General features: G+C 36.8%; 1 protein-coding gene across 10 annotated transcripts in view; it reads left to right on the forward strand.

The window, feature by feature from the left end:
• The window catches only part of LOC140764015 (kinesin-like protein KIN-6), a 54,316-nt gene extending 32,341 nt beyond the window's left edge, over window positions 1-21,975 (forward strand). For 3 of the 10 annotated variants that reach the window (XM_073102429.1, XM_073102432.1, XM_073102431.1), the window contains 5 exons: window positions 2,953-3,061; window positions 3,233-3,345; window positions 20,819-20,946; window positions 21,162-21,234; window positions 21,598-21,975. In XM_073102429.1, the coding sequence (XP_072958530.1) occupies window positions 2,953-3,061; window positions 3,233-3,345; window positions 20,819-20,946; window positions 21,162-21,234; window positions 21,598-21,696 (522 nt within the window). In that variant the 3' untranslated portion in view covers window positions 21,697-21,975. Of the gene's footprint in view, window positions 1-2,952; window positions 3,062-3,232; window positions 3,346-3,415; window positions 4,175-8,096; window positions 8,254-20,818; window positions 20,947-21,161; window positions 21,235-21,597 lie in introns of those variants that run through there. The other 7 variants (XM_073102430.1, XR_012104939.1, XM_073102434.1 and 4 more) reach the window with 7 other exon arrangements.
• The last annotated feature ends 4,957 nt before the right edge of the window (window positions 21,976-26,932 follow it).

Raw genomic sequence — 26,932 nt, forward strand, 5'->3', positions numbered from 1 at the left:
ATACTCATGTTATAGATCAACTCAATAAATAAATAATATGCGCATCTCCAATCACCTTTATATACGATCATATAATCATGCTAGAAGCTGAAGCAAAATGCATACATATAATAATTATATTATATATCTAAATTTAGAAAATGTGTCTAGTAGGTAAGACTATTCACAATATGATCACAGGATATACAAACTCTTATTTTCTTACGCATGTCAATCAAACACCAACTCCTTTTTAGTAAGCCCCTTTTAACCAATTAGAATTCATTTGTATAAAATATAATGATTTATTAGGTTTCTAGTTACATTTTTTACTTTTATTAAGTATCTAGATTTATATTATACATTTAATTCTGATTACATTAATATGCTACTACTACGATCTATTTTTACTTATTAGTAATTCTAGCTTTGCTAATTATAGAGTAAGTATTTAATTGTTATTCTTTTTTTTTATGAAAACACAAATACAAGTACATACAAAATCTCATTATAATTTAATTATTTTGTGATTATTACTCTTGCTTAACTAATTATTAATTACACATAAAATAGTCTACTTGGTCATGTAAAATTATAAACTTTTAAGCCTATTATTTTTATTTTATACATAATTGTATATAATAAAAGATACATGTACATATATATAAATATGAATATAAGCAGATATGAATCTGATTATAATTAATAAATCTATGTATTAATCTAATAAAAGTATATAAGCTGCTGATATATTTATGTGCAAATATTTATAATTATAACTAATTAATATAATTACACTTAGCTAGTTACATCTTAGTGAGTACATATTCTTGAAACTAAATGTTCACAAATCTAATTTAAATTAACTAATAAATAAATAATAGAAAAGGAAAAGGGGGAAAAAACCTCACAACTATAATGTTGGATTGAGCCTAGCATTGTTGCAACAGGGAAGAAGAAGGCAGAAGAAGAGAGGAAGGGAAGGGGAGAGGGAGTTGAGTCAACGAGGAGGGGTCCAACAAATGGCCTCTTGTCAGTGCCTTGGTTTCGGACAATCCGATCCCAAGAAAGAGAATAAGAGAGAGAGAGAGAAGAGAAAAAGAAGTTAGTGGTCTCGAGGGTGGCGCTTCCCAACTGCAATATGAAGTGGGTGGGGTTAGCCGACAAGGGGGAAAAGAGAGAGCTCGAAGGGGAGGTGCAATAAGCGAGAGAGGGGTAGTGGATGAGGCTCTCATTGGTGGTGGTGGGAGCCCATCACTTGGGGCGCATGGTGACCCCACCCGTGCCCACCTACTTCTTTGGCATGAGGTCAATTGAAGTTGTGTCCTTAAATTATTATTATTATTATTATTATTATTATTATTATTATTATTATTATTTGAGTCTAGGTTATTATAGGTCAGATTCTGATTTCACATGTAGAATGAGGGGGAAATTGATTTTGTATCGGCTGAAATGATTAATACATAGTTGAAACTGCCTTTTATAGGCCAATGTCATTGAAACCCAACTGAAAGTAGAAACCTTCGTAGCTTTTGCTGTTGCTTTCTATCAGCCTTGATCTATGCAATAGGTATCGTCAATGTTTGAAAAGACGGCTGCGGGTGGCGGGTGATCACCCCACCGCCTAGCTTCCTAGGCAGAAGGCTGGTGACAAGACATTCTATCATTTTTAATATAAAAAAGTAAAAAATAAAAAATATACATATATAATACATATATATAATATACATTATATACTAATATGTAAGTTGTAACCAATATAGTATTAGTATATACAAAATTTTTAATAGTGCATTAAATTAAAATACTAAATAACATAATCACAATTCATAACCATAGTAACAATTAACAAGTTCACAACCATAATGCCCATAAGAAATAACATAAATATATAATCAAACATTCAAAATTATCACAACCATAAGTTCCTAGCAACAAGTTTACAATCATAACTAGAGGAATTGAGTAATGAGAAACAGAGAAAAACTTACTGAATTAAGTAATTAACAATCTTAATTAATAGAAACAAAGAAAGAACATTCAACAGAAACAGAAACATTCAACAGATTAGTAGATAATTACTTCAATGATTTCTCTAACTGTCTAGCATAACATATTATCTTAAGTAATAAGAAATTAAGAAATAAGAAGTTAAGAACTAAGTCACTAACATATTAACTAATTACGACAAAATTGAAAATAAAAAACCCTTTGTTGCGAGACTGAGAGAATAAGACTATGAGAGAGGAGTGAGAAAGAGAGAGGAAGAGAATGAAAGAGAGTGAGATTCTGAGAGAGTGACAAAGTGAGAGAGAAGGAAAAAGGACAGTGGCCCATACCTCTATCGCCGGTCGTAGAAGGGAGAGCCAGAGAGGACAATCGAAGACGGATTAGGGATTTAGGGTTTTAAAGAGGAGAGCAGCGAGAGAGGGGCGCAATGAGAGAGAGAGGAGAGGTTTTAACTTTTTATATAATGGTTAATGATACTTTTAGTTATTTTTAGTGGATAATTAGATCCGTTATAAAAAGCTAATAAGGCGGGTTGGCGAGTAGAATTGCCAACCGCCTTATTGGGCCGCGCAGTCCGCCTAGCACTTTTTGGCACTTAGGCAGCAGACCGCCTTGCACAAGTGCCAGACGGAATGGCGGTGTGGCCGATGTGTCGCCCTGCCTTGGCGGTCGCCTTGACAGCCGCTTTTTCCGCTTTTCAATACATCGGATATCGTCCAATATGTATCTTTATTGGCATAAATTGTGAACCATGATTGTGCATTTGCATATAATTTGCTTCCATATATAGTTTGTAGTCTCACTAAATTTTTCTACATTCTTCTCAATTTTTCATTTTTTTTCTTTCTAGTCATGTTGATCTAGGTAAGAACCAACAATAGTTTAAATTGTGTATGAGATACGTTTCTTTTGCTATCTGCTATCTTTACAATATAATATAATATTGCTAGTTAAAATCAGAATTTAGATCAGAAGCCCAAAAGTTGTGAAGTACTAAAGCAGGAAAATAAAGATTATGAAGGGGTCAAATCTCCACAATCTGATTCTCTGTGCAAAGAAAATTCAACAGGTTGGGCATATTTCTATGTTCTTTATTTTTTTATTGAGTGTTTAATCTTACTAGTAAAGCATTATAGTTAGCGGTCAATGAATGTCAAATTTTGATGTTACCATTTTTCAGTATTGTAGATCCGTACTTAATTTGCTACATCTTCTAATTTAACTATTTATTTTAATGCAGAAGTGCTCCTTTCTTCCGTAAGCAATCCTCAATCTCTAGACATCGGGGACAATGGCAGAGACATATCACCTTTGTTAGAGAATGAAAAAGCATCTTTTGTAGAAGATATAAAGGTAAGCTCTTCATTTTATCCCTGATTTGATGCAAAGTTGTGCATATTGAGTGATTGGCACCCTTTTGCAGTTTGTCAAATTTATTTTATATTCTTCTACCATAACACATGATACTGAGTATAGCAATGCCACATTTATCTGGTCTGCCTGTGAGCAGCATGTAAGAGCCTACAACTACGTTTCTTAGTTTTTCTATCGTCTTATGTATTATCCTCATTCTTGTTTTGCTAATGTTGCTTAGATTTTATCTTTTATTAAAGTCACTAAAGTTTTGACTAACTTGTTAAGACAGAGAACTTGGCTATGACCATAAATTGTTGGAATAGGCTTGGCAGTTTGTCACAACTTAAAATCGGAATCATGATTGACCATGTACCTCAATACACTTGAGATACACAAAGTCTTACTAATACTTTCTAAGTACATCATGACAAGAATAAATAAAAGAAAAGAATCTGATTTATATAATTTATGTCAATTGTAATGAAAATAATCTGTCATTAGTATTTTAAAAATCGGCCAAGGTGGCTGCCATGGCGGGGCGGCATGCTGGCCTCCCCACAAACTACCCAAGTGGCCTCAGCTTGGTGGCTAGGTCGCCTAGGCCTTTTTGGCGAGTTGCCAAAATTGTGTGGCAGACCGTCAAGGTGCATAGCAGGCTGAGCATCCCACTAAATTATTTTGCGGGAGTACCTAATGGTAATGGATCTGATTCGATAACGGATCGGATCTTCAAGCTAACCTATTAACCGTTTAAAAAATCTAACCCCATCATTCTCTCTCCCTACTCTCGAAAAGTCACCTCCCTCAACCTCCACTGACCTCCTTGTCTCCGGTCGCCTCTCTTGATCTTGCCGAGGCTCTCTTGATCTTGCAAGTGAGCAGCCGAGCACAACCTTCCCCTTCACCAAGCATAGCCTTCCCTTTCATAGCTCCAAGCGGCAACCAGCAACAGAGGGTTAAATGGATAATATTTAAATAAAAAATATTAAAATTTTCTACAATTTAACTCAAAAATTAATAATTTGGGCCAACACAAGTCCAATCAGTTGGGCTGGGCTACAGTTGGTCCACAGCCCACTCAACCAATACTTAAATAGATTGGGCCTTAGGCCCAATCCAATTAAGCTAATGGAACCGGGTCGGGTCCCTTGGATTCGGATCCAACCCGACCTAAATCCAAGACTTAAAAGGAGAAGGCTAGACTCAGGTTGCCCGAGTCTGCCTTCTCCGAATTGAAGAGGGCGAGAGAGAGAGAGAGAGAGAGAGAGAGAGAGAGAGAGAGAGTGTCACGACCCAAAATAGGAATCATGACCGGCCATGCATCTCAATATGCTTGAGATGCACGAAGCCTTATTAATACTCTCTATGTGTACGATGACAAAATAAATAAATAAAATGAGAATGTGCTTTATTAAATTTTATTACTAATTGCAATTAAAATAAAAATAATGTTAATGTTTTTGAGTCTCTAAACTAAACAATTAAATTTTCGCACGTACGGATGAAATAAATATATTTGCATACAGAAATTTACAACAATTTAATTTTTACACATAAGGATAAAATAAATAATTTGCACATAGAAAATTTACATGGTTTGACAAAAATACGAAATACAATAAAATAAACATGTGAGTGAACCCACTCACCTGAGTCTAGGTAAGACAACCGAAATCTCAAATCTCTAGCTCACGCACTAAAAATCACCACCTTAAATAATAAATAATAATTAAAATTTTTAATTTGAATAATAACACTATTTTTTATAATTTAAAAACCAAAAAGAACTAAAATGGGTTTAAATTTACCCATTGGATTGGGCTGGGCTGTTACTGGCCCGGCCCAATCCAAAAAGAAATCAATTAAATCGGATTGGGTCGAGGCCCAGCCAAATTAATTGAATTGGGCTCGGGCTAACCCGCAGCCCACCAAATAAGTGGTTCGGGTCGGGTCCCTTGGATTCAGATCCAACCCGACCCGAATCCAAACATGAAAAGGGAGGAGATCAGACTCGGGTTGCCCGAGTCTGTCTTCTCCAAGCCGAAGAGAGAGAGAGAGAAAAAGGAAACAAGGAAGAGGAAGACGCCGGCGGCCACCGCGACGACGGTTCGCCGGCCGCACCCTCAGCTCCCCAACACCCATACGGTGCCGCCGTCCTCGCGAGGTGGGGGAGAACCCGCGAACGGCGATCGATCCCATGACCGACGGCGACCGGAGCCACGAGGGCTCCAACGGTGAATGTCCACGGCACGAGGCCAACAGCAAGGTGCTTCCAGAGATAGTGGCTGTGGCTCGAAGCCGTCGTCCGGCCAGAATTGCCGATGAAGCCGAAGAACCCCCAAATTAGGTATTATCACTAAACCCTATTATTCTTTAATTAACTTTGAGGGGTGAGAGAAGGCTTACGAAGGAATCACGTGGTGGTCTCTGTTGGCTCTGACGACGCTCCGGTAGGCCGATTCCACGACGTGACTCCGTCGGTAAAGGAGGAAGAAAGCGGAAGAAAGGAGGAAGAAAAGAGAGAGGAGAGGGTTGAGATCGTTAAGCAGAGAGAGAGAAAAGATTAGGGTTTTAATTTATAGATTAGAAGAGAAATCTAGACCTAATCCGATCCGGATTAGGCGTGATTTCTCTCTGCGCCTTGTTGCGTGCTGGAGTAGGGAGAGGGGAGGGGTTGCACGTGCAGTGCACGTGCACCCTCCTCTCTCAACCCCAATTTTTTTTTTTGATTCTGACAGAGAGAGAGAGAGAAAGAGAAACGTCGGCAGCCACCATGGGCGACGGTTCGTCGGTTGCGCCCTAAGCTCCCCGACACCGATGCGATGCCGCAGTCCTCGCGAGGTGGAGGAGAAATCGTGTACGGTGATCGTCTTCATGGCCGACGGTGACCGAAGCCACGAGGGCTGCAAAGATGAACGCTCACGGCATGAGGCCAACGGCAAGAGGCTTCTAGTGATGGAGCGACAGCAACCCGAAGCCACCGGTTGGCGTGACTCGCCGACGAAGCCAAAATCTCACGAATTAGGTATTTTTATTTTAACCTATTAAATTGAAATTAAAATTGAGGGGTGGGAAAGGGCTTACCAAGGAGTTACGTGGTGGTCTCCGATAGCTCCGACGGCATTCCGACAGGTTGATTCCACTGCATGACTCCGACGGTGAGAAAGAAGAAAATGAAGGAGGAGAAAAAAAGGAGAAGGCGGCTGAGGGGGGTTAAGGAGAGAGAATTAGGGTTTAATTTATAGATTAAAAGAAAATCCAAATCTAATTTGATTCGGATTAGGCGAGATCTCCGTTGCGCCTCGTCGCGTGCCGGAGACGGAGAGGGGAGGGGGTTGCATGTACACCCTTCTCTCTCAACTCTTTTTTTTTGTTCTTACAACTATTCCCAACAAAAAGAAATTTCGTCCTCGAAATTAGAAAATAGCTCCGGATGCTTCTCCCTCATTTCATCTTCGCGCTCTCAAGTTGCTTCTTTCGGCATGTGGTTTTGCCATAAAATCTTCACGAAAGAGATTACCCTGTTGTGAAGAGTTCTTTGTTGAGTCTCTAGAATTTCTATAAGTTGCTCCTCATAAGAAAGATTTTCCCAGATCTCCAAAGGCTTGAAGTCGATCACATGGTCTGCACTAGGCACATACTTTCTCAACATGGACACATGGAAGACATTATGTACCTTAGCTAACCTAGGTGGTAATGCTATTTGGTATGCCATCTCTCTTATGTGCTTTAACACCTCAAAAGGCCCAATAAAGCGACTCAACTTGCCTTTCTTATCAAACCTGATCAATCCTTTCTAAGGTGACATCTTTAGGAAAACTATGTCGCCCACTTGAAACTCAAGGTTTCTTCTCCGGTTATCAGCATAGCTTTTTTGTCGGCTTTGAGCTGTAAGAAGCTTTTCTTTGATTTTGACGATTTTCTGTGTGGCTTCTTGTACTATATCTGGTCCCAATAACTGTCTTTCATCAACCTCAAACCAACAAAGTAGCGATTTGCATTTTCTACCATGCAACGCCTCGTAAGGTGCTAGTCCTAAACTTGAATGGTAGCTATTATTGTATGAGAACTCCATAAGTGGAAGATGATCATTCCAATTTCCTTTCCACTCCAAAGAATATGCTCGCAATATATCCTCAAGAGTTTGGATAGTCTTCTCGAATTGTCCATCAGTTTGCGGGTGATAAGCTGAACTGAATCTCAATTATATCCCCATAGCTGAATGAAGATTTTGCCAGAATTTAGAAACAAAACGAGGGTCTCAATCAGACACGATAGACAAAGGTGCGCCATGGAGTCGAATAATCTCCCTAAAATAAAGCTGCGCAAGACGATCTAGGGAGTAAGTCATACAAATGGCCAAAAAGTGAGCAGACTTAGTTAATTTGTCTACGATCACCCAAATTGCATCATGATTTGATCTAGTGCGGAGAAGTCCCGAGACAAAGTCCATAGTCACATCATCCCTGTAGGTTTTTGATGCTCAACTTTGATTTGTTGACAAATGAGACATTTGGCCACAAAGTTAGCTATGTCCTTTTTCATGTCATTCCACTAGAAATTTTCTCGCAAATCTCTATACATTTTTGTACTGCCTGGGTGGATACTGAATCCTAAACTATGAGCCTCTGACATAATTTTATTCTTTAACTCTTCATTGGCTAGAATGCAGACTCGATTCTAGTACTTGACTAGTCATTCATCCGATCTCGAATAGCTAAAGCTTCTCCTTTTTCTAATCCTTCCAGGATCTTCTTGAGGTTGGCATCCTCTAATTGAGCAGTCTGAATGCGATCTAAAAGTGTAGGTTTGACCACTAGCCGGCTGCAAACAGCTGCTCTCTCTAGATTTGACGTTATTTCAATCTTCAAGCATCTGAATTCTTCAATAATACACTGCTGACAAGTAAGTACTGATAAGTGCCCCTCTGATGATTTTCTGCTCAAAGCATCAGCTACCACATTTGCCTTTTTAGGATGGTAATTGATACTAACATCATAATCCTTGATTAATTCTAGCCATCTGCGTTGCCTCAAGTTAAGTTTTTTCTAAGTGAAGATATACTTGAGGCTCTTGTGATTAGTGAAAATTTTACAAGATTCTCCATAAAAGTAGTAATGCCAAATCTTTAGTGCAAAAACCATCGCAGCCAACTCAAGGTCATGAGTAGGATAGTTCTTCTCATGAATCTTAAGTTGTCTAGATGCATAAGCTATCACCTTTCCATGTTACATCAAAACACAACCAAGACCCTGTCGGGATGCATCACTGTAAATTACAAAGTTGCCGCCCTCTGTCAGAAGTGAAAGGATAGGAGCTGAAATCAATCTCTGCTTGATCTCTTGGAAGCTATTTTCACAATCATCTGACCACTCAAATCTTACCCTTTTTTTGGTGAGGTGAGTAAGTGGCAAGGCAATTCGTGAAAATTCCTTCACAAACCTTCTATAGTAACCTGCCAATCCAAGGAAATTGCGTACTTCAGATACTAAAGTAGGCCTCGGGCATTTGCTATTAGCTTTGATCTTCTTTTGATCCACCTTGACTCCATCCTTGTTGATTATATGTCCTAAGAAAGCCACCTCATCCAATCAAAACTCACACTTCTTAAACTTCACATTAAAGCTTTTCCTCATGAAGAGTTTGAAGTATTGTCCTCAGATGTTCCTCATGTTTTTCTCTTCTCTTGGAATAGATCAATATATCGTCAATGAATATCACAACAAACCGGTCCAAGAAGGTTTTAAAGACCCGGTTCATTAAGTCCATAAAAGCTGCAGATGCATTTGTGAGGTCGAAAGGCATCACTAAGAACTCATAATGGCCATAGTGAGTTCTAAATGTTGTCTTTGCAATATCTTTATTTTTTATCTTCAATTGGTGATAACTAGATCTCAAATCGATTTTTGAAAAGACCGAAGAGCATTGCAGCTGATAAAAAAGATCATCAATTCGGGGTAGTGGATACTTGTTCTTCACAGTGACTTTATTTAATTCCCGATAATCAATGCAAAAACGCATCAATCCATCTTTTTTCTTTACAAATAAAATTGGTGCTCCCCAAGGTGATACACTCGGACGAATAAAACCTAAATCCAGCAACTCTTAAAGTTGGGTATGTAACTCTCTAAGTTCTGCCGGTGCCATCTTGTAGGGTGCTTTTGATATTGGTTCAGTGTCAAGGAGCAGGTCTATGATGAAGTCTATCTCTTTATCAGGTGGAAGACTAGGTAGATCTTCAGGAAAAACATCTGGAAATTTATTTACCACTTGAAGTTCATGAATCTCCTGCTCTACACGCTCTACGCCCACTACTGATGCCAAAAAGCCTGGGCATCCTTTCTTCATTAATCGGTTTGCTTGAAGTGTTGAGATAATACTGGTCGTAAGAATCTTTCGCTCACCTTGGAAGAAAAATTCTGGCTTCTCCGGGATAGAAAATATAACCATTTTCATTTTACAATCTACTATAGCATGATGTTCAGATAGCCAATCCATACCCAGTATAACGTCAAAATCATGCATGTCTAGACAAATAAGATCTACTGGGAGTTTCTGATCATCTATCTCTACTAAACAAGATCTGCAAATAAGATTTAAAAGTATGGTCCTCCCTATGGGTGTAGTCAGTGCTAAATATGATTTCATAATCTCAGGTGCAATAGGTAATAAGGAAAGAAAATCAGGTGAACCAAAAGAGTGAGGCTCCAGAGTTTATAAGGACTTTAGCTGGTATAGAAGAAATAGATAATGTACTTTGCACCACAGATAGTGATTGCTTACCCTTTTCCTGCGTCAAAGTATAAATTCTTCCTTTATTTTTTAGCCTCGCTCTTGGATTCCCGCTACTTGTTGGAGGCCTATTGTTCGCTGTGCCAAACTGGGACGGTCGATGATGTTGATCCTATTGAGAGGTTGGATGCCATTCCTCACGAGGTGCTCTGCAATCTCTCGCCAAGTGGCCCGGTCTTCCATAGTTGTATCAGCTTTGTGGTATTCCATTGCACCCAACACTAGACGAATGAGACTTCCCCCAGAAGGGTTTGGTCCACTCCCGGCCCTCAAAAGCTGTCCAAACAATTGACCACCTTCTCTGTTTTGCTCCTGGTATCTTCTCTGTTTCTTCTGTGGATGCTGCTATTCTTGTTCTTAGCGAAGCTTCCCAATATTTCTCTCGGCGAGGAGTGCCTTAGACACCATGTCTGGAAGTGTCTGGCACTGGAATAGTGATATCCTATCTCTGATGGCTGGCCACAACTTATCCTCGAAGAAGCTAACTTTCTCATCCTCGCTCGCTGCTATATGTGGAACAAATCGCAACAGCTCGGTGAACCTCGCCTCAAAGTCCACCACAGATATGCCTCCCTGTCTCAGCTTAAAGAACTCATCATGTTTCTTCTTCTTTAAGGTCCGAGGATAGTATTTCTCGAAGAAAATCCTCTTAAAGTTTTCCCAAGTCAGCTCCTTCTCCTATCCAATGAATTGTCGCTCAATCATCTGCCACCAATGCTCCGCTCGATCCTCAAACATATAGTTTGTTAAAGCAACCCTTTGATCTTTTGAACAATCCAATACTTGCAATATCTTCTCGATCCACAGCAGCCATGCCTCTGCTTCGATCAGATCAGTAGCCTCTCTAAAGGCAGGTGGAGATGCCTTTAAAAATTTCTCAAACACTGTACCCTTATCAAGACTAAGGGGCCTTGACTCTGATGTAGCCGAAGTCTGCGATGATTGTCCTCCAATGGCCTAAAGAAGGTTCTGTAGCACTGATATCACTGTATGAGTAGCAGAAACTGGGGCAGGAATGGGGATTTGGGTAGGGGTAGGAGTCTGGATAGGAGTAGGAGCTTGGGCAGGAGTAGTTTCTGATCCCAAACGAGGAATAGCAGTTGGTGCAAGAGCTGGCGCTTGAGTAGGAGCCGACTCTTGCTCCCTACTCCTATCAGGAGATAAACTCTGGGCTGCAGCTCCTCGTCGATGACGACGCGTATACATATTGTCTTTTCAAGATTTATAAATGAGATAAAAATAATTTTACTGAATATAACAAAAATTTCGTAACGAACCTGAGCTTATGTCATCGAACCTCCACACATCTCTAGGGGTGATTTAGGATGATAAAATTTAGGCTCTGAGACCAACATTATCATGACCCGAGATAGGAATCATGACCGGCCATGCACTTCAATATGCTTGAGATACATGAAGCCTTACTAATACTTTCTAAATGTACAATGGCAAGAATAAATAAACGAAGATCTGCTTTATTAAATTCTAAAATAATTGCAATAATTATAAAACAAGTCATTATTTTTTAGTCTCTAAAATGAAATAATTTTAACATTTAATCTGAAGCATAAAATCTAAAAGAGCGAAAATATAAGTGGAGGTGGGATCCGGGTACGTCTCGCTCAGTCGCCACACTAACTATTACTTGAGAAAATAAAAAAAAAAAAGAAATCCATGAGCCAACAACTATAGCTCAATGAGTGGAATCCACTCGAAAACCAAATAAATTCTAAAATTTTATAGTGTTAAATAAAACCTAAGATCAACAATATACATAACAATTTGCAATAGGCATGCACTTGAATAATATCAATGATAACAATAGAGAGTCATAACTGGCAGCCTTGTATAGTTTCAATATATTAACATCTTCCCAATATTTGTACTGTCATTTGTCTCAATGGGTTTATACCCTGTGGATCCACATCAATTAGAAGTCATCTCGAGATGATGCTCGGGACTTTTCCTTATAGCTGATCCGATTAGGGATCAGATGGTATCACTATCAACGCACCCTGTCTTTTTCACTAACCGTTGAGAGAAGTTAGAGTCACCTAGAAAATTCCTCATTCATCCTAGGACTGTTCCCTAACTCCGCTAGAGTTACCTAAGAAAGTCACCGCAGTGAGCTGATTTACGATTTTCCCATGGACTTTCAGATAGATTTGAGTCACCACGAAATACCGCAAGCGATTTATACCGAGACTGTTTTCTAAGTCATACATTGACTAGTTTTATTTTTCTTTTCACTAAAATTTAATATTTGCACAAGGTATGAGGATGCACTGAGTGAAATGATTAAATGCACACAGAAAATGTAACAATTTAATTTGCACATAAGGGTGAAATAAATAATTTGCACACAGTAAATTACATGATCGGACAAAGGTATGAAGTATAATAAAAATAAATGTGTGAATAAACCCACTCATTTAAGTCTAGGCAAGACAACTGAATGAAATCCTTAGCTCACATCGTAAAAACCACCACCATTAATAATAAATAACAATAATATTTTTAAATAAAAAAAATTAAAATTTTCTATAATTTAACTCAAAAATTAATAATTTGGACCAAAATAAGCCCAATCAGTTAGGCTGGGCTGCAGTTGGCCCGCAGCCCACCTAATCAATACTTAAATGGATTGGGCCTAATCCAATTAAGCTAATGGAACCGGGTCGGGTCCCTTGGATTCGGATCCAACCCGACCCGAATCTAAGACTTAAAGGGAGAAGGCTAGACTCGAGTTGCCATCGCGACAACCATGCGATGCTACCATCCTCACAAGGTGGAAGAGAAATTGCGTACGGTGATCATCTTCATGGCCGACAGTGATCGGAGCCACGAGGGCTCCAAAGGTGAATGCCCACAACACGAGGCCAACGGTAAGAGGCTTCCAGTAATGGAGCGGCAGCAATCCGAAGCCGCCAGCTGGCATGATTCGCGGACGAAGCCAAAATCTCACGAATTAGGTATTTTTATTTTAACCTATTAAATTGAAATTAAAATTGAGGGGTGGGAGAGGGCTTACCAAGGAGTCACGTGGTGGTTTCCGATGGTTTTGGCAGGTTGATTCCACTACGTGACTCCGACTGTGAGAAAGAAGAAAACGAAGGAGAGAGAAAAGAGAGGAGGCTGAGGGGAGTTAAGGGGAGAGAGAGAATTAAAGTTTAATTTATAGATTAAAAGAAAATCCAAATCTAATTTGATTCGGATTAGACGAGATCTCTGCTGTGCCTCGTCGCGTGCCAGAGAGGAAGAGGGGAGGGGGTTGCACATGCACGCTCCTCTCTCAACCCTTTTTTTCGGTTCTTATAGAGAATTCAATCCAAATATATTTAATAATTTAACATATGTAATAAATCATGTCTTTTAGTTTTATCACTTATGTATATTAATGCGTTACTAAGTTACTTTCTGATTTGTATGGTTATTAGTTTATTGGTGGAGTGTATATAGAGCTGGCACCCCTCACCTAAAAAATATGGTGGTTAAGATTCTTAATTTGACATGTAGCCTGTCCGAGTGTGAAAGAAATTGAAGCTCATTTAAATAGGTAATGTATTATTGTATTGATTAAGTTATCAATTCTAAATTATAATCGACTCATATTAACTTGGTCTTTATTTTCAGATTCATTTAAAGAAGAGAAATATATTGGAAGTGAAGAGATTGAATGATCTAGTATATGTACAATTTAATGCAAGAATAAAAGATAGAAAGATAGCAAAAAAACAAAAAAAAATCTTGTGGCTTTAAAAGAGAGAATAATGCAATTGATTGGTTGGTTAATGATCCTCAAGAGCAAGAGGTCTTCTCAAGTGATGGATTAACTTAGGAGATAGTGATAGAAGCTTCAGGAGTAGAAGAATTTTTATTATTAAGGAGCACTAAAGTTGCTAGACCGCCTTGTCACCTACCTTCCGCCTTGGCGCTAGGCGGTGGAGTGATTGCCCACCATCTACGGCTGTCTTTCAAAACATTGAATGTCATCACTAATGTGTCCCTAAACAAATTAAATTAACAAATAGTCTAAAACATAAGATCAAAGGGATGGACAGATAAATTGGTAGGTCTTAAATGGTGATAGGGTCCGGGTGCATCTCACTCACTCGCCATGTTGACCATTACCTAAAATATTAGAAGAAAATCCATGAACCAATAATTATAGCTCAGTGAGTGGAATTTACTTGAAAGCCAAATAAATCTAAAATTTATAGCGTTAAATAAAATTCAAATTTAGCTATATAAAATGACAATTCTACTAAGCATGTTCTTAAAGTAACAATATTAACAACAATAATAATAATAATAGAAAGTCATATCAGGAGGTGTCACTATGTGATAAACACACCCTATCTTTTTCACTAATTATTGAGAGAGATTATAGTCACCTCAGAAAATCTTTCGATCTATTTTAGGACTGTTCTCTAACTCCGTCAAAGTCACCTAAGAAAGTCACCGCAATGATCTGAAATAGGATATTTCTCTAGACTTTCAGTTAGATTATAGTCACCACGGAATGTTGCAAGCGATTTACATCGGGGCTAGTCTCTAACTCATATCAAATACCAATTATGTTTTTCCCTACTAAAATTTGTAATTTGCACAAATTATAGCGATGCACTGAATTATATATATTTTACTCATAACCTTCTTAGTCATGGGTAAGGTACCTATCAACTCTACTAAAGTTGGTTGATTGGCGATTATTCTCTTTGTAGATACAGGATTTGCAATCAGACAACTTCTGTCATCTTAAGTTCTAGTTATTGATTAACAGCTCCATTCTGATTTTTGTGATCTAGATATGATATGAATTGTAATCACGGGATTAGAGTAGAGCTCCATCATAATACATTCAGATTTCAAGCCTAGAAAATCAAGATCACATAAAAAGAATCTAGAGCTAGCAATAGATTACAAAATCCAGCCTGCATATGCTGCATTCCATTAAATCCATATTACACCTAATCTTTCAGCACATTGGCATAAAAGAAACATTAGAGGAATAATTGATCAGTTGTTTTAAAGATATGAAATTCAGAAGAAAAAAAATGAGGTTATCCACTTATCCAAAACATTATGTATGTCGAAATCCAAGTTTCATCTGTAATAATACTAGCCTAAGTATCATAGAAATTTAGCATGACCTTAATTTTTAATGCGCTAATCCAAACTTTAAGAAATTTGATACACAAACTCCTGACATCATTCATTATCATTATCGCATACTGAGAGCAACAATAAAGCATGGAGAAAAGTCTAGTTATTCTTATCAGGATAAAGAATATATAGATACAATACTTATGATGTATCTCTAGGACAAAATAAGAACTCTACACATACATATATAAGCATTGCTGATGTACATATTATACCCCGGTTTGGGTCTCTCCTCTTCTCTATTTCTCTCGGCTCAACTTTCTCCTCACACTAAGCCCGGAGCAATATGAAATTGTGCTGATTTTCTCACGCAGTAAATCCATCTCATGAGAAATCTTTCTCTAGGTGGACCTTTTACGTGATCATCTAATCATCTTCTCGCAACTCTTCGAATCGGAGAGGGCTCTCCCTTCGCTCAAATTCTTGTGATCGGACTCTCAAACCAACGATCCTCTCAACCTCCTTTTACTTTGAAAAGAAGTCCATCACTGATCAAATTCTTCGCATGTAGCAATTTCACAACGATTTGGAAAGAAGTCTTCTGTAACAATATTCCATCATTTTCAGTCATTTCTTGTATAGTGGAAACAACTCACAAAGAATTGTTGTTGTAAACTAGAGTGTAGTCACTTTCATGTCTTTGGGTGTACTTGCTTTATCTTTCTCCTTGCTCATGAGTGTGATAAGTTATCTCCCAGGTCTATGGGATGTGTCCTCTTTTGGTATAGTTCTATACATAAAGGATATCGTTTGCTATGATCCTTTGATTCATTGAATATGCGTCGCTCATCATGTCACTTATTTAGGGGATACTCTTTATTGTTCAAGTGAGTTTGAAGATCTTACTTTGCTTGAGCCTTCGTCTCCTCCTCAGCTTCCTCTTGAGCCTTTGCCAGCTTCTTATTCCCTTGAGGAGTCCACTATCGGAGGTCCGGTTACTTCTCATTCTCTTTGTTCAGGTGTATTCTTGATGAGTCAATTCTATATCTTCTACATTTGTGTCTCCTCTTGTCCATTCTACTCTGCCATCATCTACGTCTCTTCTTGCTAGTAATGTGGGTCCCCATCATTTCCAACGTGAGCATTGCCCTCCTTAGAGATATAATTATGTTGATGTTGTGTGTCTTACTCATGGATCTTGGTATCGGCAGATCCTGAGACAAATCGTACTCAAGAGGTAGCATGCGAGAGAAAGCTTTTCTCTCTTTCGCTTCTCTCTTTCTCTTTCTTTCTTTCTTTTTTTCTCTCCCAAGCCATCCAACGTAGATCCAACCTTGGTCAATGTTTGACGAGCTCCTCTGATGAAGATTTGGCTCCCTCAACCTTTGGTGAGCTTGAGTATTTTTTTTAATGTTTTTTCCTTGTCTCTTTTTATCTAACTCTTCCCATTTTTCTTCCTCTCTCTCTCTCCCTAAGTTTGTTACTGTAGTAATCTTTTTGCTATACTAACAGAGAACAACAGAAAGGGGGAGAAATAAAGAGGGACTATTCTAAGAGAGAGAGAGGGAGGAAAAAAGAGAAAAAATAGAGAAGGGAGAGGCTAGAGAGAGAATAGAGAGGGGGTGATTAGCAGAAAGAAAAACGATCAGAAGGGACATCGCAGTAGAGAGTGTGGGAAAGATCTATATTATTTATATGTGAGAGAGTGAGTGGGAGAGAGTTATGTGAAAAAATTTAGACTTTTTACCAAGGTTCCAAGTATCGGAATCGGGATCGGGATCGGCTGTCTGAAAAAATGATACATATCGGCTGTATCGGCAGTATCGGTAGTATCGGCCGTCCGTATCGACCTATATTTTAAAATAATTTTAAAATACAGAAAATTTCTTAATTTTTTTTAGAAAAATAATAGTAAGATATAAATATAAATTATTCATATATAAAGTCTAAAAACTAAAAAATAAACACTATTTTCTCAATTTCTATTTCTCCCGTTCTACCACTCACACTCTTCCTCTCTCCCATAAAATTAAAAAAAAAATTTACCTTCTCTCCACTAATTTTCTTTTTTATCAAACTCTCTCTCTCACTAACTCTCTCTTATCAAATTTTCTCCCTAATTAACTCTCTTTCCTACTCTCTTTAAAAACTCTCCCTCACTGACTACCACCTCTTTTCCTCTTTAACATAGTTTTTCAATTTTTGTTTTCTCTCCATGTCTCTCTCTCTCTCCTCTTCCCCTCTCTCTCTTCTTCCCTTCCCCTTTTATTGCTGTAACCCACAAACTCTATCTCTTTCTCCCTCTCTCTCTTTCCCTCTCTTTTTCCCTCTCTCTCTCTCTCTTCCTCCTTTTTTCCTCTCTTGCTCCCTCTCTTTCTCTCTCTCTCTTTCTCTCTCTCTTTCCCCTTTCTTTCTCTCTTACCCATGCTCGTCTCAAGCAAGATCAATCGATACAGCTGATCCCGACCCGAAACGAATTGGGTATCGGCCGATCCCTAACCGAAATCAATCAATAGATTGGTTTTGGCCCCACTCGAGATCGATGGAAACTATGAACCATGCTTTTTAAATAATTAAAAAATAGTCTGATACTAAAATTCAACATAGGCAGCCGATATGGCCGATATATATCGTACTTTCTGGCGATTGATCCTAATATTTTGAATCTTGGTTATTTCTCTGATTTCATGCATTTTTGGCATCTCCTTATGTAGATCGTGAGCCTAATTCTTAGCAAGAAGATGCTTTTCAGCCTAAGTGGTAATACTAAGGTGTTTTAGGCCTTTGAGCACTCAGACGTGGGATGTAGTTCCCTTGCTGAGGGATGTTGAATCAATTAGCTGCAAATAGATTTACAAGATTAAATGACGCCTTGATGGTTCTGTTGAGCTATACAAAGATCATTTTGTTGCCAGATGTTAGAACCAGAAAAAAAAAATTGGGGTTGAGAGAGGAGGGTGCACGTGCAGCCCCTCCCCTCTCCCTCTCCGGTACGCAACGAAGCGCAGATAAGGGTGGATTTCATCTAATCCGAATCGGATTAGGTTTGATCCTCTCCTAATCTATAAATTTAACCCTAATTCTCTCTCTCCTCAACACCCCCCTCCCAGCCTTCTTCTCCTCTACCGTTTTCTTTCTTTTCTCCCCGACGGAGTCACGCCGTGGAACCGGCCTACCGGAGCGTCGTCGGAGCCATCGAAGACCACCTCGTGACTCCTTCGTGGTGAATTCTAGTATGTAAGCTAGAGATTTGAGGTTTCGGTTGTCTTGTCTAGACTCAGGTGAGTGGGTACACTCACATGTTTATTTTATTGTATTTCGTATCTTTGTTAGACCATGTAAATTTTCTGTGTGCAATTTATTTATTTCACCCTTATGTGTAAAAATTAAATTGTTGCAATTTCTGTATGCAAATCTATTTATTTCATCAGTACGTGTGAAAATTTAATTGTTTTATTTTCTGTGTGTATTTAATTATTATATTCAGTGCATCACCATACTTCGTGCAAATATTGAAATTTGTGAAAAGAAAAATGAGACTAATATTGATACGACTTAGAGAACAGTCCCGATATAAATCGTTTGCGATTTTCCGTGGTGACTTAAGTCTATCTGGAAGTCTAGGGAAAAGTTTTAAATTAGATTACTGTGATGATTTTCTTAGGTGACTCTGGTGGGGTTAGGGAACAGTCCTAGGAAGAATGAGAAAATTTCCTAGGTGATTCTAACTTCTCTCAACGGTTAGAGGAAAAGACAGTGTGTTGATTACAGGGTGATACCCTCTGATAACCCTAACCGGATCAGTTATGAAGAAAAGTTCCAAGCGTCATCTCGAGGTGACTTCTAGTTGATGTGGATCCACAGGGTTTAGACCTATTGAGACATATGACAGTATAAATATCAAAAAGATGTTAATATGTTGAAAATATGTGAGGTTACAAGTTGTGACATCTCTCTATTGTTATCATTGTTATTATTTAGAGAGCATGCCTATTGCATATTGTGATGGATATTGTTACTTTTAGTTTAATTTATTCAGCATTAATATGATTTAAAATTTATTTGGTTTTCGAGTGGATTCCACTCACTGAGCTATAGTTGTTGGCTCATGGGTTCTATTGTTTTTGTATTTGTTTATTTATTTCAGATAATAGTCAGCAGGGTGACTGAGCGAGATGTACTCGGATTCCATCTCCACTTAGGATTCACCTATTTACTTTTTCGCTCTTTTAGATTTTGTGTTTTAGATTAGAAGTTTTTATTTATTTAGTTTAGAGTTTCAGAAACATTAACATTGTTTTTATTTTTATTGTAATTAGAAATAAAATTTAGTAAAGCACATTCTCATTTATTTATTTATTTTGTCATCGTACACATAGAGAGTATTATTAAGGCTTCATGCATCTCAAGCATACTGAGATGCATGGCCGGTCATGATTCCTATTTTGGATCGTGACACCAGAGGTTTTTCTTAAGAATACGACGTTGACTATGAGGAGACATTTTCATGGGGAGGATTGAGGATATGAAGGTTGTGGCTTCAATTGTGGGGCTCTTGGCTATCAATGTTGTCGAGTGGGTTAGTGTCAATTTATTAGAGTCAATGGTAGATTTGTGTGAGTAAGGAGAGGATGAAGGGAGTCTGTTTGGGATGAAGAAATAAAGAAAAGTAGGAGAGAGTAGAGGGCATTTAAGTAAATTAATAAATATTAAATAGGGAAGAAGGATAGCATGGTCTACAAAGGCAAAAACATGGGTTACATGTTAAACACCTGGCCTTCTTCGTCAATGCCTAATGTTCCCCTAACAAAAGGTCCCTTTTATCACATCTTGATAGTTTAGCAAGTGTTAGTGAAAGGTTTTCTTCTTTAGGGTGATATTAGTTCAAGGTGTGTAAATATAATTTAACTTTTACTTAAATTAGGAATTATTAATTAGAGTAATTTTGAACTTTAAATATGAGTTTCCATTTTTTCGGTGGACTCGTAAGTAATCTTTTTCTTTTCTTGTTTGTGTTCTTTCTCTTTCCTCTGTTAATCCACCATTAAATGATTTTGCCAGTAACTAGATCATCACAGAAGATCTACAAGAATTGATGGATACTACTCATTTGTTTAAGATGTTCAACTAGGCTTATGTTAGTAAAACTTGTAGTCAAGATGGGCATCTAAAACTTGAAGACATCAAGAAATTTCCATTAACTAAAACACTTAGAGTTATAACTGGTGTATATTGCAATAGCAATACTACACAATTAACTAGACATCATCCTATCCATGCTTCCATGCCTATCAGGAGAATAGAACTTTTCGCATTTTCCTGTTATTTGAGAAGCCTGAACTTAGAGATGATAGTGGATATCTTAAGTAATAGACTGGTCAATTATTTTCTTTTTCTTGTGTGGAAGTTGCAGTTCACACATGAGGGAATTGAAAGTATCACAAAACTTTCCTGAATATATCATACTCTACTTCTGTGAAACAAGAGAATTACAATGAAGTTGCTAGATTAATTCATGTCACTTCTCAGGTTTTTCTGTTACAATTACTCTTTTCTCTGAATTTCTATGCAGCAGCCATCTAGGCTATATGTTTTACCTATTGAGGATACCAAGCCAACTGAAAAATGTTTAGTGAGACCTCCAGAAAGAGAGAACCATGGTTCTGCTTCCATACCTTGCAATATAAATAAACCGAAAAGGTCAGTGAATTGAAATTTTTCATGAAAACCTCTGTCTAGTTCTGTTTTACATAGTTCAAAGACATTTTGTTCAGTTACTATGCTTTCTCTGGTAGTTCCTTGTCATGTCTTTGGCTAGTATACTGTCCTTTTTCGGCCATGTTTGCCATCCAAATTACAGCTTCAATGCTGAGCTAACCATATCATACATATATAAATGAATGATCCCCTCGCAGGAGATTGCTGCCAGCCTCAAAGATGCTACTGAAAGAATTTATTGGTCCTGACATGGATTCAGATAAACCAAAAGTATGTTCCTTTCAAGTTCTCTTTTTTAAGATTTACCTCTTTACTGATAAATTAACTTGTGGGAGATATTTGAAATAACCGAAAATGTTCACATGTAATTCCAATTATGGCATTGTGGTGTTGAAGTGTGCTTATTGACCTTCGGATTTGTGATGGAACAATAAGAGTAACTGTAGTTTAATATATTAGCTATACAACTTCTCTTTCTTTAAAATAGATCATCAGTCTGTCAGCATTAGCTATATGACTTTTAGTCAGTAAATTTGTCATAGATTGTAACTTGTCATGAGTTTTAATTTCCCATAACTTTTAGATGCATGTTTTCTGATAGTACATCTTAAGGTAAGTTTCCATTGCTATCAGGATGTTAGGGTCAAGGCATCTGCAGAGAAGATTGGAAGATCTCAAGGTAGCATGTCGCTTCTTCGACTGTTAAAAGCAAATCCCATACAGGGAATTTGACGGAACATTCGGTAAACTAGGATCTCAAGCTGCCGGGAGTCTTGTGAGCAGGCTTTTTCTGCCTTTTATATCTGAAAAGAATAGGTTGTCAACATATAAAGATGTGATAGTTTCAGTCTATATTTTAGGACAGTTACTGTAAAGAACCTGTTAGATTCACATATAGATGAGGTTTGTAGCATCTATTAAGCTCTTGGTATCTCTGGTCAAATTTAAGGTGTACATTTTTATGACAATTCGTAGAACACTTAGTTTAACTTTTAGTGAAGTGATATCTGAAAAAGCATTGCAAGATAATAATGTGGATGTTAATTTCACGGCAGTATGTTAATGACATCTGCAACCTGCCTTCAGTGTTTGAACCAAAAATATTATTCTCAAGCATGAGTGTTCAGTTGAACTAGATAGTCAGGCAATCCTTTTTGATTAAATTAACCCACAGAAAGGAAGCATCTAGGCTAATTAGCCGGGATTGTTGGTTTTAAGTACTAAATCAGCTCTTAGGGGTTGTAAAATACTAATATGAAGGGGAAAAAAATACTATTTTAACCCCCTCCTTTTTCTATTATTCTCTGAACTAAGTAATTTGACCCTTGTATTTACTGGTTATATTCAATCTGTTGCAAAATTATCAAAAAATGTATCGTAGTTATCAAAATTGGGCTGGATCGGATAGTCAGATTGATGAACCGGTGAATGAACTACCAAGTTGGTTTGGTTTGATTAAAAATGTTATTTGATCCAGTAAAAACTGGCCGCACTTCTAATCAGGTCAATATCCGGTTCAATTTTAATAATTATAAAAATTAGGGCTGATTTAGATAAGCCGAAAAAAGTATGGATCGAATCATAGATAATAGGGAGAGGAAAAAAAAAGAGAGGGCTTAATATAGAAACTTCCCTAATATGAAACATGATCAATGTAACTGATATGATTGCTAATAGTGTAAAGCAATCATATCAATACAGTTGCTTTTTAGTCACAGGCCCGACTTTTTTAAGTGGATTGTGATAAGAAACCTTCGAAGCTTTGCGTGTTAGGGAAACTTCTCTTAGTGGGCATGAGAAAGTTATACGCATGAGCTAACTAACTAATCCTCGTTGGATTTGCCGGTGGTTGCAAGGAGACCACATAACGACTGCTATTAATAAGCTTGGCCGGACTAATGAATTTGCCGGTGGTCACTTTCAAACTTTTAGAAAAGCCAAAAGTCTAATCTTATTCCAAGGAATCATAAAAGACTAGTTAATTATGATTCCATTTGGCCTTCAATCAACCTAATTCGCCAGCCTAATTTGGTCCGTGTGATCCGAATTAGAGCCATTTATTAAGTAAATCCGGATAGTGAAGACATAATCAGACTCTCAGCAGCTTTATCAAATTGAATAAATATAGAAGAAAAAACTATAAATATATACATTAGGACCAAACATTTCAACGATTAATCCAAGTCTGGGAGCATGTTCAGATTCAAACTGGATAAGAAAAGTCCAAATTGATACGTGAAAATTTCCGATCAAAGTCGCTAACCAAATTTCCACCTAGGAGACAACTAATCTCTCTCTCTATAACTACTAGTCTTTCTCCAGAGATTGGGTGAAGAAGATGAAACAGAAATCTTTGGTGATTGAATAATGAGTTAAATTAGTTATCTGTGACTCTGTGAGAGGTTCTCCGAGTTGGTGGTGGGAGTCTGGGAGACCCACAGAGTCCATCTAATGTGAGTAGTTGAGAGAGAGAGAGAGAATCTCCAACTAAAATGCCACCGAAAGAAGGAGATTGTGGTTTAGGAATTAGGATGGTAGTTCACCAAGCACATCAAGGGAGTGGTTGAGGAGCTCCGCAACCTCGTTTTCACCAACCACGTCATTTTCTTTTTATTTATAATTTATTTATTTTTATCATTTGCCCAAAAAAATTGAAATAGTTTCTATTTTATATGATCACCTATTTTTTGTTTTACTTTGTTGAACTAATCAAATCCAGTTATCCATAACCAGACTACTATTATAGTATACGTGGGTTTTTTATTATTTATTTATCATCTATCGAATACATAAATAGTAGTCGGGTAGTTTTGCCGAATGAAATGAAAATATTTTGATATTGCAAAAGTATTTTTTTTTTATTTCTTTTGGTTTTCAATTCAAATGACCCAAATATTTTAGATTTTATTTCTTTTGGATCATTTGCGTGAAAATGCAAATGATTTTCCATTTTGCGGTATCACCTAATTTTTGTTCACATAAGTCATTGGATTAGTGAGAAATTTGCATCGAAAACACATCTGATTTTTTATTTTGTTGCCCGGGCCTACTTTACATTTTTATTGCATGTCAAGCTTCTTTCTATTTCTTTTTCCAACTTGCCCTAATTCAGAAGTGAAGAGCTATGCATTTAATACAATCTGATTTTTTTTATATAAATTTTACTATTTTACCATTTTTTTTTTTACTTTGAGAAGATGTGCACAGTAATAAACATTTATTCTCTTTCATATATTTACATAATATATAAAATAATTTGTTGTATGATGCAAACATTAATAAATATTTACTAACTAATACAGACTACAAATTATGTAAATTAACTATGACTTACACCAATACAAACTAGGAACTAAATAATCTAACAACAAAATTTATAAAATTATAAGTGTTCAATAACTTCAAATTATTTAACAAAACTGTGAAACAGAAAATATAGGTATTCAATATCTCCGAGTTTCATAATAAAACTGTGTCACAAAAATATGTGAGTTCAATAATTGGGAATTATATAAGAAAACTACGTAAATATAACTACTAACTATCTCTGTATTCAATAGCTGTTAAATTTATAGAATCATTTGCTTGTCTCAACTTTAAGAGTATACATTCTTCTAATCTCATCCATACTATTTTTGGCAAATATTTGAGCATTTTTTGAAGTAATTCACACTAGATAGTAGTGATGATTAAATAAGTTTTCAAAAGTTTGAATAGGATAGTATCTCTTTCACTCTTCATCCTTATCCTTCATTTTCTGACTGTAATTTATAGTTATTTACACAATTTATTATTACTTTTAAGCAGTTTACAGTTATATCTACTTTACATAATTCTCAGCTATTTTTATGCAATTTGCAGTTATATATTATACCTATTTTTTAGTATTCTATTCGAGAGTAGCAACTATACTTGCTTATTTGAATTAGCTCAATATTTAGAAGATATCCCTACACTCGCCGGTATTCTTGGGCATCGTATCATGCATGAATATCTTCTGGTGTCCTTATTTAATATTGTAACTAGGTTGAAGAAATTGAAAAGAAGGGGACTGAACCAGTCATGGTGTGTTGATTGCTTAGCTAGAAAACAACATAGAGTTTCATTTCATAAACACATACATCTAAAAAACTTACATATAATGATGTTTGCGTGATGAATAGTAGAACTCGTCATGGTGCACTTTATTTTTTTAACCTTTATTGATTATTATTCTTGAAAGGTATAGAAATTTGCTTTGGAATCCAAGGATCAAGTCCTAAATATCATTAAACATTTTCATGTTATAATTGAAAGGGAGACTAAAAAGCAGCTAACGAGCAAATAATGGTAGGGAGTATGGGGGCTATTTGAAAGATATTACAGAGATCATGACATCAAGTAGGAAAACACTATTCTAAAAATATCGCAAGAAAATGGACTTGTAGAGAGAATGAACAAAATCAATGTAAAAAGAATCAAGTTTACACTCTCGTACAAAATTTGTAAATCATTTTGGGGTGAGACTATGAGGATTGCTCCTTCAACTCGTTTGGATGGTGATGTACTAGAAAATGTATGGATAGAAAAAGATGTGTCATATAAATATTTAAAAGTATTTGGATGTAGGGCATTTGTGCACATTCTAAAATATGAGAGGTCCAAACTTGATGGAAAATCCAAAGAATGTGTTTTCTTGTGTTATGATCATTTAAAATTTGTATACAAGCTATGAGATAGAATGCTTTCAAGAAGTGCAAGAATAAAAAGAAGAAAAGATAAAGTAGTTTCAGGCTATGCAAGAAGAGATGAAATCTTTGCATAAAAATCACACTTTTTATTTAGGGAAACTATCTAAGAGGAAGAGAGAATTAAAAAATAAATGTGTTCGTAGAATCAAGATAGATGAATATAGTGTGGACAAAATAAGAATAATTATCTAGAATTTGGGTCAAAAAAAAGCAATAGATTTTGATGAAATATTTGTTGTAGTTGTGAAGATGTCATCTCTTCGGATCATTTTATGATTAGCAGCTAATATGGATCTTGAGATTGAATAATTTGACATTGAGAGTTGGATGAAGAAATTATATGGAACAACCTAAATGGTTCAAAACCAAGGGTCAAGAGCACTTTGTTTGCAAATTGAAGAAGATCTTATATAGGCTTAAAAAAGCACTAATGGAATAGTATAAAAAGTTTGATTCTTTCATGTTATGTTATAATTACAAAAGAACAAAATTTGATTATATATATATGTTCAAAGATTCAAAGATGATGATTTTATAATACACCTTATTAGAGTCTTTTCTTATTACACTAGTTGTTTATTTTTATTAAAATAAAATACATCGCATTCACATCGACAGAGAACGCTTTTTGTGCATTCGAACGTGATCAGGCGCGTTCGAATGCGATCGATGGAATTCCACTAGGATTATGGTTAATTATTGTTATTAGGGCTTGTTGGCTAGCCTTTATAAAGGTGTGGATGGCAGCCAAAATTATTATACTATTAGAATATTGGTTTTTTGTCTCTCTATCTTCTCTCTATCCTAATTTCTCTCCTCCCTCTTCACCAACCTACCACATTTACCGCTGCCAAGGTCTCTCCTAACTTCTAATCTCCCTCGTCTGTCGAGTCATCCCTCTTTTTTGGGATCTCGACCACTTCTTTCCCTTCATCTTTATCTCTTAAACAACATCATCCATCCACCCTCATCTCCATTATCATTCATAACCCTAATTTCCACTCCACCCGTCACCACCACCATCATCCGCAATATATTATATTTTCGTTCTAGTTACAATTTGAATCTGTGAAGAGTGTAAATACAAAAAATGTAGATCAAGGAGTTACAGATGGATTCCACTTTGTTTCGTAATTTTATAACTATGAAAAAATATTTGGTGAATATTTTCCTAAGATTGCGCGGACTGCTTTCTACAATAAATTCAAATCTTAAAGGAATTATTCTGTAACGTATCA

This window comes from Typha angustifolia, chromosome 7 (genome assembly GCF_048772165.1).
Source record: "Typha angustifolia cultivar Huaian chromosome 7, ASM4877216v1, whole genome shotgun sequence".
NCBI classification, from domain to species: Eukaryota; Viridiplantae; Streptophyta; class Magnoliopsida; order Poales; family Typhaceae; genus Typha; species Typha angustifolia.